Source organism: Pimephales promelas, chromosome 10 (assembly GCF_988280905.1).
Source record: "Pimephales promelas chromosome 10, fPimPro1.hap1.1, whole genome shotgun sequence".
Lineage (NCBI taxonomy): Eukaryota > Metazoa > Chordata > Actinopteri > Cypriniformes > Leuciscidae > Pimephales > Pimephales promelas.
In genome coordinates this window covers 21,440,595-21,458,910 of record NC_142778.1, presented here as the reverse complement: position 1 = coordinate 21,458,910, position 18,316 = coordinate 21,440,595, and the positions used below count along the sequence as shown (strand labels likewise).

General features: G+C 36.7%; 1 protein-coding gene across 2 annotated transcripts; it reads left to right on the top strand.

The window, feature by feature from the left end:
- The first annotated feature begins 271 nt into the window (after window positions 1–271).
- Window positions 272–17,661, top strand: ppp6r2b (protein phosphatase 6, regulatory subunit 2b). Of its 2 annotated transcripts, none has more exons than XM_039654456.2 (23): window positions 272–535; window positions 2,092–2,225; window positions 4,233–4,490; window positions 5,988–6,174; window positions 6,277–6,414; window positions 7,023–7,088; window positions 7,580–7,692; window positions 7,803–7,916; window positions 8,203–8,329; window positions 8,431–8,583; window positions 9,569–9,751; window positions 10,333–10,397; window positions 10,496–10,611; window positions 12,206–12,291; window positions 12,379–12,476; window positions 12,707–12,758; window positions 12,904–13,031; window positions 13,116–13,270; window positions 13,359–13,521; window positions 13,592–13,665; window positions 14,851–15,022; window positions 15,322–15,408; window positions 15,489–17,661. In XM_039654456.2, exons 3-23 carry the CDS (start codon window positions 4,264–4,266, stop codon window positions 15,517–15,519), a joined length of 2,535 nt encoding a protein of 844 aa, XP_039510390.2. In that variant the 5' UTR covers window positions 272–535; window positions 2,092–2,225; window positions 4,233–4,263; the 3' UTR covers window positions 15,520–17,661. The 2 variants fall into 2 exon arrangements, with proteins under 2 accessions (XP_039510390.2, XP_039510388.2); XM_039654454.2 differs by having other exon boundaries at window positions 13,356–13,521.
- The last annotated feature ends 655 nt before the right edge of the window (window positions 17,662–18,316 follow it).

Here is an 18,316-nt window from a genome sequence, read left to right as displayed (position 1 = left end):
AAAGGTTTTTTTTTTAAAACGTTTAAAAAGTTACAATCACTGCGTAACATACTAATATAATATATATTTAAAAAATTACATTTCAAATTCAGTTGAGTATTTCCTTCCTAAAACCTGGTGGGTGAAAAAAAAACATTTTATATTAGATTTTTGACCTACTTTTATATTTATATCATATACAACTTTATAAATTGTCATAAATTAATTTAGCAATATTTTACTCTTCCCATAAAACTAAATCGAACCGATCGCCCAAGCGCGTTCACACACAGCGTGCGCGTCCACGTCTCCTTGTCGGCCATTTTGACTTGAGAAATAATGTCCAAATCTTTTTCTGCTAACAGTTTAAAGCTCTGAAGGGGCCAGCCAGTGCTGAAGCGGGGTTGCTGGAGGAGGTAGGACGTTTGGGGATCTATGGATGCAGGACGATGTATCGTAACAAATATCTCACATCTTCCCTCGCCCTTTGACACCGTACAGAACAGGTCTTATCACAGATTGCTGTTTGTTTGTCTGACATCTTAAAGTGTTTCTGGTAAGTTAAGTTCAGAGCAGATTATTTGTTCACATTAATGCTGTTTTTACTATGTATGTGCGTTCATATGCTGGTCGATCGTCTCTGATGAAGAGTGCAGATGCGTTTATGTCCTGCATATTGACTCACGTGACATGAGCAATTATTAACAATATACCATGATGACTATGTTAAATAGTAATGCCTTTTCACCTTGAAGTGTATGCACCTATCATATATTCTGAGATCAAATACGACAGCTGTACGTAGTAACTGCCTCGACATTCTTGGGCTCTTGATGATGTTTGTTTACAAATAAACAAGTTTAATACGATTTAAAAGCTTTTGACAGTGGAGGCATTTATAATGCTTTGCAATATCCAGTAAACCGGCATGCAAATTCTAAGCTATTTGATTGGTGTTTCGAGTCTCGCTTCTGCGTTTTGATTGGGTTGTGGGCAGTGACATTGAGCGAGGCCGGTGTGTTTGTGTGTCTCTCTGACATTGATCTTGAATGAGGAATTTGATTTTGCCTCGTTAAGATAAATAACGTTACGTATTTTAGTGAAAAATAACGTTATCTTCATACAGTCGTCTGATTTTCATTGAATGCCCGTAGCCCTGTCACACACGTAGTACGCGTGGGCCTGAAGTGTGTGTGTGGACTGTATGATTTGATGATCACACATACATGATCTCTGTAGAATCCTTACGTTCACCATACACACAAGATTTCAATTAAGTTAGTATTTGCTGATTGATGTTCATAATGTTAACCTCGCTTTACACAATAACATTAAATAACAATAACAATACAATTTTAAACAGTAGAGAGATGTATGTTTAGACAGCAACATTTAGCCTATATTTAAATTTTATATTTATTTTTGTATACATTTGAACTACAATTTAACATTTTTGTCTGTCTTGTTCTAACTCTATCTAGTGCTGGATAAGTCATAAAAATTGAGATATATATATATATATATATGCTTTCCTCTAGTTTTAAGTATTTCTCACTGTGAGTGCGCTCTATATAAATGTGTTGTAATATATGAAGAGTTCAGATGCAAAAGCCTCTAAATGCCATTTGAAATTTTCTTCTTTAATGATGATTTTTGTCAAACTTGTATATTTAAGTTCAGTAATTTCACTTAAATAACAATTAATAGGTAATTATCAATGCCATTTAAGTGAAATCACTGAACTTAAATATACAAGCTTGATAAAAATGATCATTCTAGAAGAAAATTTCAAATGGCATTTAGAGGCTTTTGCATCTGAACTCTTCATATGCAGTGCAGTAATGGTCTGTAAGACTGTATGATGTGGTATAGGCTAGTTGACCTGCTGCATACTGCTGATTAATCCCATTAAAAAACTAAAATGGAACATGCTGTTATCTGTAGCTGTGTGAACACCTTCATGTGTGTTTTAAACAAGAGATTTTATTCATCACGAGTCCTAGTCATAATACAGAACGTGATGTGACATGGCATTCTTTCCTCACCACCACTCATTACTGTTTTCCTCACTTGTCTCAGTCATTTCCTGATGACTTGTCTTTGTCCTTACAGGTGCCTGTGTTGTAATGTAAGGCAGCCCTTGTGGATGGGTGGGTTATCTGACCACTGATCACTCAATCTAGGAAACCAATGTGTGTAAACTGGTCTCTGCATCCCAACCAAGGAAACACACTATCTCCCTCAAGGTATTTAGTGCTTAAAGTGTAACTTTGCTGATTTTCAAACCACTTTGAGTTTGAATTGTTACAATGCTGGTAGTATGTAAACGAACAATTTTTTATTCGTTCTCTGTTACCTGGATAGAGAAATTCATGTTTATTTGTCAGCAAAAGTTCACCTGATGACGTGACTTTTGACAGCTCCAGGGCTTTCGTGAAAACTACAGATTATACAGTACTTCCGCATTTTTGTATCCTCGCCCATGGATAGTCGGATCGACTGAGAGTTATTAACAGAACAGTAATTGTAAGGTGTAGGTTTATCATGGTATCGTGATATGTCTACTATATGGTAAAAATGGAATACTATGGCAACAGCTTTTGTTGTATGCGACAGTATTTTGCTCTCTTTCAGTTTTTCCCCTCCTTTTGGCCTGAAACACTGTTTGTGGTCATCCATTTTGAAATGTTGAGTACAAACACTGAGATATTTTTAGATTTTCTATTGCAGCATTCCTTCCATATTCATTGCAGCCTTTAGCAACCTACAACGTGTGTCGAATAGGGATGGCCTGATACCGATACTGGCATCGGGGATCGGGCCGATACTGTCCTCATACTCGTGGTATTTGCCGATACCATGTACATTTTGTTAAACGAAACTGGCCGCCGCGAGTGCTTTGTCGAGGTGGACTGAGGCATAGTTAAAGGGATACTCCACTTATTTTGGAAATACGCTCATTTTACAACCCCCCCAGAGTTAAACTGTTGAGTTTTGCCTTTTTTGAATCCATTCAGCAGATCTCCGGTTCTGGCGTTACCACTTTTAGCATAGCTTAGCATACATCATTGAAGTGCACAAGACCATTAGCATTTCTCCCAAAAAAATTACCAAAGTGTTTCGATATTTTTCCTATTTAAAACTTGACTCTTCTATAGTAACATCGTGCACGAAGACAGACGGAAAATGTAAAGTTGTGATTTTCTAGGCTGATATGACTAGGAACTATACTCTCATTCCTGCGTAATAATCAAGAAACTTTACTGCCGTACCATGAGTGAAGCAGGCGCGATGACTACACAAACTTAGTCCCGGTCACGTCTGAAGCTGGGCACTATTTTCAGGCGCTGCGTCGTATCATTACGCCTGCTGCACTCATGGTACGACAGTGAAGTTTCCTGATTATTATGCAGGAATGAGAGTATAGCCTCATATCAGCCTAGAAAATCGCATTTTCCGACGGAAAATGTAAAGTTAAAAACAGAAAATAAAAACAGTCTTCTAACCTGTGTTCTAAAATAGTCTTCCGTCTTGTTTTCTGGGAGCCTAAAGTTACTTTTACGGGAGAAATATCGGTATCGATACTCGGTATCGGCAAGTACACAAATGTAAATACTCGTACTCGTATTGGTTTGAAAAAAGTGTTATCGGGCCATCCCTAGTGTTGAAATATTACTAAGTCTTTAAACGTGTTATCACATGCCTGAAATCGATGGGACACACCAAAGACAAATACAAAGATGAAAATGCAGCAGAGAAAATGCCGTATTAGGCACAACAAGCTTATTGTTTACGATGCATGAAATATAGGAAGAATTGGTGTTGGGGTTTATATGAATGTATCTCTGAAGGCAACTGACAGTCTTCAGAAAAGTTTAGATGGTAATACCGGTATCGCAATTGGCCAATTTGCTTGTAAAAGATCAGAATGATAAGTGCATCTCTAAACATTTAAGCAATGTAAGATTCAGTGTGGTACAGTTCAACCTGAAGGCAAATGAAATTAGATCAGCTAATAGTCTTTAATTGACTGATGCAATTGATTCTTTAGCTGCTCATCAAGAGTGTAATTACAGCTGACTCGCTAATGTTTAACAGTTGCTGTTGATCCTTCACCTGCTCTGTATTTTATTTTACTATTCACTTTTTTACTGGTGCATTTTCTAATTGGACTTTTTGGTAAACCAAGAGGCTAGCAAAGCCTTTAAAAACATCAGCTTGAGTAACTAACATCCTCTCTCTGTCTGTCTCAGGCGCTCTTTCTTTCTTCTATAGGCTGCAGTCATGTTCTGGAAGTTTGACCTACACAACTCATCTCAAGTTGATAAGCTCTTGGAGAAGGAGGATGTGACCCTACAGGAGTTGCTGGATGAAGATGATGTGCTACAGGAGTGCAAGGCCCAGAATCAGCGCCTCCTCCTCTTCCTCACCCGAGACAGCAGCATGCTGGAGCTTATCAACCTCATCACGCACGAGCCCCCTACTGACCGGGAGGAGAAAGTGCGCTACAAGTGAGTGAAAGGATGCTCTGCACTTTCTGAGCACCTCTTAAATAAAAGTTTTGAAACTGTTTGGACAAAAAAGGTGTTAATCAGTCCAATTAATTGACAGATTTTGAACAGCATAATTTAATCAACCGATATTTGGCCAATTAGATATTATGTAGCAGGCTGGTTTACAGATCAGACAGTTAATGAGATAATTTATTTACAATTTATGGCAATTTGAATAAATTAATCCAAACAATTATTAAATTATTTGTTTGTTAATCAGTCTGTGTAGTATCCCAGTATTATTTATATGCTGTTATAGTATTTATTCATATTTTGAGTATTTTTAATTCTTCAGTTTTCATTTTTTTTTATTTTACTTTAAGTTTTAGTAAAGCTGTGTGCTTTTGTAATTAAGATTTTGTAATTTTTTTATTTAGCTTGAATTTATTTTTATTTTTAGTAATTTTAGTACTTCAATTCCAATTTCAGTTAGTTGGCAAGGAAAACATTTCAAAGATTGTTATATATATATATATATATATATATATATATGAAGAGTTCAGATGCAAAAGCCTCTAAATGCCATTTGAAATTTTCTTCTTTAATGATGATTTTTATCAAACTTGTATATTTAAGTTCAGTAATTTCACTTAAATAACAATTAATAGGTAATTATCATCGCCATTTAAGTGAAATCACTGAACTTAAATATACAAGCTTGATAAAAATGATCATTCTAGAAGAAAATTTCAAATGGCACTTAGAGACTTTTGCATCTGAACTCTTCATATATATATAAAGAGTTATTAGATTTTAAAATACATTAATAATAGGTTTAGTTAACCATAACAAGGCTTGATTAAATAGTAATAATTTGACCATTAAACAACCGATTTTTGGCCATATTGAGATTATCAGATTGGCCGATTATTGCACCGCCTTGTATGATAAGCAACAGTGTTGCGACTTGTCCATTCAAACATTTAACGACAATCTTGCAATGGATAACACACATTTAACTTTTTTGCAGTGAATTTAGTAAACATTTATTCATGTGGTTGTGCTGCCATTAAAGGTAGGGTAGGCAATTTTGGACAGGCTAGCAAAGGGCTATATGCACGCATAAGTTCCGCATTTGACGCAAGGATGCTCGTCCATTTCCGGTTGTGGAGATTTAAGCGGAGGATAAACGGTTAATAGTTTTACAGAACTCACTGATGGTGTGTGATGTGTGTGGAGGTTTGAAAATAGATATGTGTATAGGACATTGTATCATTGCATTCGGACCAAATGCAATGATTGATCGACGAACATTTTTGGTCCTGTGACTTCCACAGATCTGTTATTATTTGTTATCAGACCTATTATTTATTGCTATCAGGATGTGAAGAGAGTTTCAACTAGTATAACAAAGTGTTTATAAAACAATTACAATCTTGAAATTTGCAGTGTATGTTGAATCTATTTAAGATATCTTGGTCATCCACTTGTTGCATATGTTTTTCTCTCATGCAGGTATGCTAATGTAGCATGCGAGTTGTTGACATGCGATGTGTCCCTCATCAACGATAAAGTTGGTGGAGACGAGTCTCTGCTGAAGACACTCTATAACTTCCTAGAGCAGACGCCACCGCTGAACCCTCTACTGGCCTCGTTCTTCAGTAAAACTGTTGGCAACCTCATCACCCGCAAGACAGAGCAGGTGCGCAAACATGCATCTCTGTTCCTTTGAAATTCATTGATTTGTATTTGCATGATTGTTTTTTTTTTATCCTGATCTTTGTTGATTCAATTTTTTCATCAGATGATTGGTTTCCTAAAGAAAAAAGAGGATTTTATAGGGCAGGTGTTGAAACACTTGGACACGTCGGCCATGATGGATCTGGTGTTGCGTCTCATTAGCAGCGTGGAGCCTGCTTGTCTCAGACAGGAAGTGCTTAGTGTGAGTGCATTCAACAAGCTGATTTACAAGACAAAGTGTCTATTATAGAAATATTAATAAATCATTTTAATATGTTGATTTGCTGCTCATTTATTATTATTAAAACAGTTTGGCCGTTTTGGTGGAAACTGATGCATTTTATTTTTCAAGATTCTTTGATGAATTGAAAGTTTTTATAAAAATGGCATTTGCTTGAAATAGAAATCTTTTGTAACACAATAAATGTCTTTACTCACATTGTTGATAAATTTAATATGTCCTTGGGTAAAACTAAAAAATCTTACTGACCCCCAAACTTTGAATGGTAGTGTTTATAAAATTGAAAGGGTTTTTGATGATTTTAGGTCTTGTATATCTCATCATAGTTAATTAATAATTACAATAATTCATATTTTTTAAAAATTTGCATTGAATTTATACTTAAAATGTGGCATAGGGGAAAACATAAATGAAATGAAATGATATTTTCAAAAACAATCAATTTTAATGGGACTTTCTTAAAACAAAAAGTAAAAACTGTAATCTTTAGTTTTAATAAAAATCAAACGAAATAAACGCCTGTATCTGTGTGTATTTTTTTATTTTATTTTCATGTTGTCTGTTTTCAGTGGCTGAATGAAGAGAGGCTGATCCAGAGACTCATTGAGCTGATACACCCTCGCAGTGACGATGAGGTCAGACATCACTAGAGTTTTACTAGCGAATGAATTGCATGACAAAGTCTGATACATACCGTTAAGTACTCATTTAAATCTCTTGCCTTAAAAGGGATAGTTTATTCTATGTTTTTCCAAAACTGTATGATTTTTTCTTCTGCTAAACACAAAAGAAGATATTTTGAAGAATGTCGGAAACCAAACAGTCGATTTAACACATTTTTGAGACTGTCTTTTGTAGAAAAAACTCAGAAACGGTATTAACATGCATTTGGACATGGTTTGTTTTAAAGCATATTAAAAACACCATATAAACAACATTTAAAAGATTGATTTTCAACCCAAGGGGACTTTAATAATTTCATTTTTGGGTAAACTATACCTTTAAGTATGATAGTTATACTGTGTTTTTGTCCCAGTCCTTATACGACATAAATCATTTAATTCCATCTTACAAATCTAAATAAATAGACATGAAAGATGACTCAAATACTTAAATGTGTGTTTAGAGGCAGTCGAACGCATCTCAGACCCTGTGTGACATCATCCGTCTGAGCAGAGATCAGGCCAGTCTGCTACAGGACGCTTCAGAGGCCGACCCTTTGCTCACAACACTAGAGCTGTGAGTGTGTGTGTGTTCGCTTTCACTGTGTTCAGTCAGTTTTCATGTCTTGGAATGGACTTTATGCTTGAACCGATGAACTAAACTAAAGTCTCCGGGTGCTGTTTCAGACAGCAGAATGTGGAGGCCCTATTGAAGAACATGTTTGAAGGAGAAAAGAGTGAAATGTGCATCGTCTATGGAACGCAAGTGTTACTCACATTGTTGGAAACTCAGAGACCTGGGTGAGTAATACAAATGCATTTAATCACACACAGACATACACACACATAATCACTGTTATGATTGGGGTGGTGATGGCGCAGTGGATTAGACGCATGCCTTTGGTGTGAGAGACCCAGGTTCTAATCCACTGTGAGTAATCCACACTTAACCCCTAGTTGCTCCAGAGGTGTGGGACCTCTGACATGTATAGCAATTGTAAGTCGCTTTGGATAAAAGCGTCAGCTAAATGAATCAATGTAAATGTAAAATGTTTCTTATGTATGTATGTATGTGTGTGTGTAACAGTGTTGAGCAGGTGACTGACCCGTGCTCTCAGGGATTGGAAAAGTCTTACACTGTTAACAACAGCATTTTAATGGGCATCCAACCACATCTAAAGCACTTCCACCACCTTCTATTAAACCCACTCAAGGTTGGTCTGCTTCTTTGGTTTTATCAAGTCTTAAAACAAAGTCAAATGACTGAAAGATGTCACATTGAGGAAGTTGATGTTTTTGGACTGTCTGCATTCAGAAATGTGTGATGTTGACCACGATGGGCATTCTTGAGGAACCGTTTGGCAACGCGCGGCTGTCTGCGTCCAGATTGATGGCTGCTCTCCTGTACACCAGAGCTCCCAGAATCCACCAGGAGCTCTGCCAGATGAACATGATCAACCTGCTGCTGGTATGAGTCATCCTTAGTCTTGCTTACAAAGTCAACAAATAAACAAGATGTTTCCTTTCTTAGAGCCAATCATTTGTTAAATACTTTACAGTTTGATCTGGAAATTAGACAATTTGATATTATTAGTTTAATTTTTTTTTCTTGTAAGAAATTATTCATTTTACTTATTTAGTTTTTTTTTTTTTTTTAAGAAATGATTACGTTTATTCAGCAAGGATGCGTTAAATTGATGAAAAGTGACAGTAAAGACATTTATAATGTTACAAAGTATTCTCTTTCAGATAAATGCTGTTCTTTTGAACTTAATATTTATCAAAGAATCCTAAAAAGAAACGCATAAAGGTTTTCACAAAAATAAGAAGCAGCACAAATCTGCATATTAGAATGATTTTAAGCATCATGTGACTGAAGTATTGATGATTGGAGTAATGATGCTGAAAACATCTGAGGAGTAAATGAAATGTATTTAAAATATAGTAAAATTGAATACAATTATTTTAAATAGTTTTAATATTGCTAGGGCTGTCAAACGATTAATCGCGATTAATCGCATACAAAATAAAAGTTTGTGTTTACATAATATATGTGGGTGCACTGTGTATAATTATTTTATATATATATTAATACACACACATGCTTGTATATATTTAAGAAATATTTTCATACTGTATATAGATTTATATATAATTTACAATATATATAAATATTTTATACATCATTTTTTTCCCCTTTACTTAAACATACATGCATGTGTGTGTGTATATATATATATATATATATATAAAATAATTATACACAGTGCACCCACATATATTATGTAAACACAAACTTTTATTTTGGATGCGATTAATCGTTTGACAGCCCTAAATGTTTCTCATTATTACTGTTTTACTTTGTTTTTGATCAAATACATGGAGCCTTGGTGAACAAAGGAGTTCTTTCAGAGACATTTCCATTTTCTTTCTTAATCTGTTTCTCTCTGTAGGACTTGTTTTTTAAATTCTCCTGGAATAACTTCCTACACATCCAAGTGGAGCACTGTGTCTCTGCCATCCTCAACCAGTCAACACAGAATGGAAAAACGCATGACAGTCCAGATCAGATTCAGCTGGAAACACAAAACTCAGACAAATCTGACATGTTCACAAGCTGTGACTTGATAAAGCATGTAAGCATGACCCTCACTTACTGAAGCTTTGTATAGTCTTATATGGTAACATGTAATAAAGTAATATAAAAATAAGTTGTCTGTAGTGAGGCACCATATATTACCATGTTAGCAGAATAATAATCAAGCTTGAGTCACTTGCTAGATCTGACTCACTTGGTAAATGTACACATGCATGTGAATTATTTGGTGTGTGTGTATATATATATATATATATATATATATATAATTGTATTACACACTTAAACTGGCTTTGGTAAATGTGGTTTACAGGACTCTCCATAGGATTAATTGTTTTTATACTGTACAACCTGTCGCATCACACAAAACTTTCTGCATTTAAAAAAAGAAAAAAACACCAATTAGTATGTTTTAAGCTATTAGGTTTGTGAGGACACAGAAAGTTATACATGTCATTGTCATATTTCTTTGTACAAATTTGTGTTCTCATAAACACACACCATATATAATACATTTACTAACTTATGACTTATTAATTGTCAAAAAGTGAAAAGGTTTCCTCTTGTGAAATACAGTATGCACTATATATACGTCATTGAAATATAATTGTTTGTGTGCAGCTACTGAAGGACTGCAGGCTGGTTCAGAGGATTTTGGATGCTTGGGAAGAAAATGACAAAACACAGTAAGGACAAAGTTATAAAATATCTATGAGCTAAAGAGTCGATACGCTTTTGCTGGTTGAGTATCTTCTGATCTTTTATCTCTGTGTGCATGTTATAGGGAAGCTGGAGGCATGAGAAGAGGATATATGGGTCACCTGACCAGGATTGCCAACACGGTTGTGCAGAATGCAGAGAGAGAACAAGAACAGACCCAAATCACACAACTATTAAAGGGTAGCTAACACTCTGTGTGTGTGCTGTATTGTGGCGAGCAGGACGAGGCCGAGGGCCGTGATTACTGATTAGCGATACCTGCGCGATGCACCGGTCTTGTTGCTCTTCACTGTCATTTTTCCTCCATTTATGCTTACTCTCATTAGTAATCATGCCACCGGCCTCACCTCGTCCTGCTCGCCACATGTATTGACTCACCCTCATGTCGTCCCAAGCCCGTAAGACCTCCCTTCATCTTCGGGATACTGTTTAAGATATTTTAGATTTAGTCCGAGAGCTTTCTGTCCCTCCTTTTAAAATGCATGTACGATATATTGTCCTTGTCCAGAAAGGAAATAAAGACATCATCAAAGTAGTCCATGTGACATCAGTGGGTTAGTTAGAATGTTTTGAAGCATTGAAAATACATTTCGGTCCAAAAATAACAAAAACTACGACTTTATTCAGCATTGTATTGTCTTCCGGCGTTCTGACAATTCATGCTACCCATCGAGATTTGCTACTTACTGGTTATGCGCATGTGCAGTTTTTTTTTTGTTTTTTTTTTTTTTTTTACAAAAGGTACATTTTCCTGTTATAATGTATAATTTCCCTTTGAAAAATGCTTACTACCATATGAATATTTGTATGGTCAGCCAGCTGAAAAGGAATAACTGAAAGTTTCAAAGGTGTACTTTGACAAGTCAAAGATGAATATTTTATGATAATTTTTACTTTTCACACCGTTTTAAAAATAAAAACAGTAGTCTACAGTATACAGTAGCTACTCATAACTTAGAATTGTATTATAATTGTATTTCATACGATTTTAATCGGCATTCTGTGATCAATTCGCGCTACGGTAGCATTTTTCGACAAGGCAGCAAAAATCGGCAGAACACTGGTTCTGTTGTGGATCCGCGTTCAGTGACGTGCTGACGTGTATCTGGTGCGTCCGTGTATTCGGGTTCAAATAAATATGGCTGGGCAAAAAAATGCAAGTCTTCCTGTGTGTTGAAATCCTTAGACATGTTTGTGAAGATTGTTTTGTTTACAGCGTGCGCTCCCTCAGACAGTAAACGAAGCTCGGGCGCACCAGATATCACATCAGCAGCGTCTTACGTCAGCAGCGTCACTGAACGCGGACTGACAGCAGAACAGGAAGACAATACAATGCTGAATAAAGTAGTAGTTTTTGTTATTTTTGGACCAAAATGTATTTTGATGCTTCAAAACATTGTAACTAACCCACTGATGTCACATGGACTACTTTGATGATGTCTTTAATTCCTTTCTGGATAAGGACAGTATACCGTACACATTTTCAAAGGAGGGACAGAAATCTCTCGAAATTTCGAGAAATCTCAGAAATCTCACTCGGACTAAATCATAAATTTCTTAAACTGTGTTCCAAAGATGAACGTAGGTCTTACGGGTTTGGGACGACATGAGGGTGAGTCGTTGATGACATAATTTTAATTTTAATGCATTTTTTGCTGAATAACAGAATTAATTGCTTTTAAAAAAATCTTACTGACCCCAAACTTTTGAATGATATAATTTTTTTAACAAACATTCTTTGTTTTAAAATGTTTGGTATGTCTGTGTTTGACAGAGCTACCAGAGGACTATAAAGCTCGCTGGGAGCAGTTTGTGAATGAAACACTAATGGAAACTAACAAGAAGAACACTGCAGACCTGGTGAGAGTTTGCACAAAGACATGTGCTGTGAAATTAAAAAAATGACAATCCACAATTCACCTTTAATACACATCTTTCTCTTAACAGGTGTTCTCAGATTATCAGATTCAGCAGATGACGGCAAACTTTGTTGATCAGTTTGGTTTGAATGGCGATGAGTTCGGAGAGCATGACGGCAACATCAGGTGATTCCTGCGCAAAGGGTTAGATTTAGAGTTAAATGTAGATTCAACTATTATATATAAATATTTGTCTAAATCTTATGTTTAAAAACTGCATGTTCTTTAATCCTTGATAATGTAAATCTACCATAATAAGATGATTTTTTTATTTAATATTAAAATATAAATTAATTTAATTTAAATTCATGATTTTAGCAGATTTAAACTGTAGTTTCTGTCTGTTTTTCCTGCAGTGCCACATTTGATCGAATCTCTGAGATCAGCTTTAACCTGGGGGACAAGGGGGTGAGTCCTGTTTTATTCTTTCTTTATTCTTTATATTATTAATATTAATATTAATTGTTCTATATTCTTCTTATTTTTTTTTTCTTATTCACACTCTTCCTTTCTCACTGTTGTTATTACCCTTCCTGTTTCTCTCCTCTCTCAGAAGAGCTCTGCTATCTTTGAGACTTGCACAAAGGAGCGAATACGACCGTTTGAAGATCCCGAGGAGGAGGAAGATATTTGGGAGGATAAAGAAATCAACTATGCAACACAAGTGAAATCCAGAAGCAGGTTCATAAAACACACAGACACACTTGCACCCACACTCTAAACATTGACTGCTCTGACTGCCGTGTATTGTTTCTTTTTTAATAGGTTTGGACTGGTGACCAATCCTCAGAAGAGTGAGGTGGACGGTGGCTCTCGCAGGCGTCTGGGATCACCTGACATGGAGTGGTTTCCAGAGACCAAACAAACTCCAGACAAGATCCAGAACCAGGACATGGATAAGCAGTCCAGCGATCCGCAGAGTAAGCTCACAGCTCACACGATCTAGATTTAGATCTCCCACCTGATCTCATATAATAACTGAATGGAAAAACGATTATAACCCAGCAGGTCCTGGATGGACAGCGAGTTTTGAAGATGACTTCAGCTGTCAGGATTTTCCTAGTATCGCTGTAGATACGGGCTCTAACGTGTGGGGAAGCTCTACCGCCCAGCTCAGTGAGGTGGAAGATAAGGGATGGGCGACTTTCACTGACTTCCAACCTTTCTGCTGGTGAGGGAGAGACTGTGTTTTAGTTGATATTGTGTATCCAGGTCATGCTAATCGTTCTGGTGTTCTACAGTTCAGATGCTGGACCCAGATGCAGTTCACCGGTGGACTCGGAAAATCCAAACAAACAGAGCCAAAATGAAGAAAGTGAGTGGTTTACTTGCTTATTTATTTAAAAGTGTATTCATGTCATTTTTTTTTTGTGCGTCATTCCTATTTATACTAAATTCTTACATTTGGGTTTTTTGTTGTTGTTGTTGGGGTGCAGCCACAGAAACAAATTCTTGGGCCTGCAGCACGTGTCCAAATTTCAAACAATCTTAAAACAGGGCTTTAAGTGTAAAATACCAAACTTGTCCTTTAAGAAATATTACAATTATACAACTGTAATTTATGTAGTTTTAGTTTGACAAATTAATGTCTAAGTGCTTTTAGTCTTATAAAGAATATTCGTTTTTTTTTTTGGTTTTTTTTTTTTACCAAAATATTATAAAAGTTTGGTATTTATTTTTTATAATAATATATGAATAGTTTAATTATTTAAATTTAGCTGTTAATGGTTCATTATTGTTATATTTTATTATTATACCAATATTATTATTTAATACATTAATTTCTCCTAAATGCTCTAGTCTTATTAAGAATATTTATTTTATGCAAAATGGTTTGGTGTTGTTGGTAATCATTATTAAAAGATACACTATATAACTTTTGACCCTCTAGCTAGTGATGCATGCATTGAATGCTGATGTATATGATTATCACACTGCTCATAAAACATTCACTACTACTAGATGTAAGAGATATAACCAGATTAAATGGAAAGGATCTCAATCTGACTAGGTCTAAAATATAAACCCTTTTAATAGGCTTAGTGAATCAGGGTAAGACCAAGAACATGGTCTTACGATTTGACTCACTATTTAAATGTTAAAAGTTGCATTTCACTTAAACATTTGCGCAAACATATATTATTTTTAATAATAATATAATATTTATTGTTTGCATATTTAAGATACTGTTGTTTGTGTTAAGTTTAAGTCAGTAAAAAAAAATGTGTTAATGTACATTATACCTCTGTGCTGAATATTGTTTACGATTTCACATGACTGTTTACTAAAAGAAAAGGGGGACTCTTATTATGAAGTTCCCGGAAGTATGGTTGTTGTTTGAGCGGTAACCGGGGTGGTGTAAATTGTGATGTGTTCGAATAAACGGAGGATTGATTCTAAAGTGTATTTTTTTTTTTTTTTTTTTTTTTGAGTAACAGTTTGTTCTTAATGTTCTTGAATTGGTCCATGAACATGAGTTGATAGCATGTGTGTGTTGCAGTGAAAGGCTCGTCAGCGTGCGTGTGGAGTGTGTGTGGGGCGAGGAAGGCTCCGCTGGTGGCGTCCGACAGCAGCTCCAGTGGCTCAGACAGTGAGGAAGAAGACCGAGCCAACATCATCACAGAGAGCGTCGCCAAGGAGAGCATTACACTCGCCTTCGATGCAAACAACAGGTAAAACATTTACGCTTTTTAAAAGCATTATTGTGCTTTTAAACATTATATTATTATCATTACATAATACAATTATGTAATGTTTTAATTTAATACATTCATTTCTTAATTCTTGTGCAAAAAGTTTGGGGTTGTTAATAATAAATAAAACACTAATACACATCACACTCAGTCTAAGCATTACTAAATTGTTTGCAGACGGTTGTTGAAAATTTAGCAGCTTGACATTGACTCGAGACTTAATATGACAAAATGTGCACAGTGATATCCTCTTATTGGTTGCTTCCACTGTCTTGCAGTGACACTAATGCCAAAGCAACAGATGTCATAGCAACAGGAACCATGGCGATACCCATCACTGCTACACAGTCGCCCAAGGAGCAGAAGTAAATAGATACATTTGAGTGTTCTTCCATAGGAAATTACTGGACATGTATTTAAAACCTAAAAATGTCTCATTCTGCAGGGGCGACTCCAGTAGTAACGGCCCAATGTAACAGCGTTTGACTCGCCTCCATCCCCATGAAAACCGTTACTCCGCTCAAGAAATGTTAAATGCTGTGGTTTCCCTGTTTTGCCATTTGCTGTTCCCATCGATCTGCAGTGTAGTTCAGTGGCTCTTTTTAGTTTGAGCATGAGCGGTACTCTGAATGATTTCATGTCTTTTTTAATGAAGACATCCTCACTGTTGGAGCACTGACCTTTGAACCCTGTGAGAGCGCCCCCACTACAGTCTGTGTGCGTGTTTGGCGTTGTGGAACTAGAATAAGATGGAGATCCGTTGATGGATTCTCACGTATATGCATAAAAATGCTTGGTACGTTGACAGGCGTGATGTTTCAAAACCAGTGTTTTCTATTTAGAACAAGGCATGATATCAAGTGTGTGTTTGTGTGTGTGTGTTTTTTTTTTTTGTACAAATATCTTTGTGAGGACTGGTTTGAGTTTTAGACCATCCGATTGGACCTTAAAGGCCTGTTTGAGGGTCAAGACTTGAATTTAGGGAAAAATCCGGTTAGAATCCGGTTTAGGGTTAGGCATTTGGATCAATCTGTGTTTTGGTCAATTCGGATCACAAGGACACATTTCTGTTTACACCTGGTATTTTAATCCGTCTCAACACGACCAAAGATGACGGAAAGAAGTTTCTTCTCTGAAGACCACGCCGAATGCGATGAGTGAAATCAGGAGTGGTGAGAGAACATTGTGCTTGGTATGTTTTTTGTCTTCAAACCAAACTTGGGACTCCAGCTGACAATGTTTAAAGCCCCGTTCACACTACATGCGACTTTGTCGCTGCAGGTCGCCAGTGGCTGCGCTGGAAGTTCCCCACTACTGGTTGCCTAGTAATGTTTGTGAGTGACATTTAAGAAGTTACTCTTTGTGAGTGACATTCAAGAAGTTACTCTATGTTAGACAAAAAATACGTTTTATTGCCTCTTCAAACATTTATTTGGGAAGGAAAAGTCTAAATATAAATGGAATCAGTACCTTAAAATGAATAATATTAAAGATGAACAAGAAACAGTGAGTGTTCTTTGCCATCGCGGCTATTTAACTGTAGCAAATGGGGAAATACCAGTCTTTCTGGGTTCCCAAAACCATTCAGTCACAGAGTCACTACGGTGAACACCACTTTATGTACATGGAGATACATCATAAATTATAGGACAGTTTCTGACTGCTAAAATTAGCTTCTCGTTCAACTTGCCTCGGTCAGACTCAGCACTGAAGAGTGACGCGCTCCACTGACTTCACTTCTATTGGTTGTCGCTCGCGAAAATCGCTCGTCATTTGCATAAAGTTAAACATTTCTCAACTTTGTTGCGTCGCTGGACACGCCCCACCGGTCGCCAATGGTCGTGACCGCGCGTGTCGCCGGAAGTCGCCCACTCACCATTGAAAATGAATGTTGTCGTGTGTAGTGTGAATGCAGCTTAACGGTAGAGATCCACTTGTCCGACACGACAGTCACGTGTTGTCACGACGCCTTCCCACATTGTACTTTGATGGGCGTTCCTCAAGTTTACCGCTATGAGCGTGGTTTTGAGCCAGCGGCCAGTCTAGAACAGGGGATCTGTGAGAGAATTGCCCCCGTCTCCATATGCTCTACTTCTATTGGATAGTCGTGGCACGTTCAACGGAATTCATTTGCATAAAGATGGGCATCGGCCAGCTTTTTGACGCGCAGCATTTTTCCCAAATGAAGCGCCGCCTTTCCATGCTTTGCGAGCGCGTTAAAGTCGCATGACGTCACCCATAGGAATAAAGCGGAGCGCCGTGCGACAGAAGTGCCGCACGGACAAGTTAAATCCCATCTGACTAGCACGCTTCCCATAATATTTACGCATTATTATGTCAGTAGGTGGACATTAGGCGCTCTTTTGTGTAAACATTCGACCACATGACTGTTTTCACTACGAAAAGAATCTGGTCAAATGTGTTTTTGATTAACTCTGTTTTTGATAAGCTCAAAACGTTTTAGACCCCATTTACACGTCCACTTGTAATTCGATTGACCAAAACGCATCTTAAAGGAATACTCCACTTTTTTTGGAAATAGGCTTATTTTACCACTCTCCCAGAGTTACACAGTTGAGTTTTACCATTTTCGAATGCAATCACCCGATTTTCTGATATTTAGAAGAATAGAAGTAACCAGACAGTTTCTGGTCTCATTGACTTCCATAGTAGGAAAAAAATATACTATGGAAGTCAATGAGAGCAGAAACTGTCTGGTTACTGATATTCTTCTAAATATCAGAAAATCGTCTGAACGGATTCGAAAACGGTAAAACTCGACTGTTTAACTTTGGGGGAGTGGTAAAATGAGCCTATTTCCAAAAAAAGTGTAGTATCCCTTTAATACCAGGTATAAACAGGGTACGTTTAGGGTAAGAGCTAGATATTGCATTGTGTCAATGAATGTCTTCACAAAGATGAACAAGAATGTGTGTGTTCAGTCTTGATCAGTCTCTGTTTGCTGTAGCCCTTAGGCCCGGTACTGATTTTATTTCAGTGCTGATTTGTTTGCACTTACGTTTCCACAGCATTTATGTTTCCAGTTCTGCCCACCAACACACGTATATGAGCAAAAATAATTGGGAGTAGATCTTAATAGTTCTGTTGTTGTAGGCTGCTTTCATTTTAAAGGAATAGTTCACCTAAAAAAAAACACCATCAGGTTTCAAACATGATGACTTTCATCTGGAGAACACAGATGTTTTTTATAGAATGATAGCGCTGAAGTTGTATGAACCAACGCTTCACGCATGTCATTCAGGTTTAGAACGG

Coding starts and splice junctions, on each gene's coding strand:
- ppp6r2b (XM_039654454.2), top strand. CDS start 4,264: ATGTTCTGGAAGTTTGACCTACACAACTCATCTCAAGTTGATAAGCTC. Junction 6,415..7,022: donor TCAGACAGGAAGTGCTTAGT/GTGAGTGCATTC, acceptor GTCTGTTTTCAG/TGGCTGAATGAAGAGAGGCT. Junction 8,330..8,430: donor TTCTATTAAACCCACTCAAG/GTTGGTCTGCTT, acceptor GTCTGCATTCAG/AAATGTGTGATGTTGACCAC.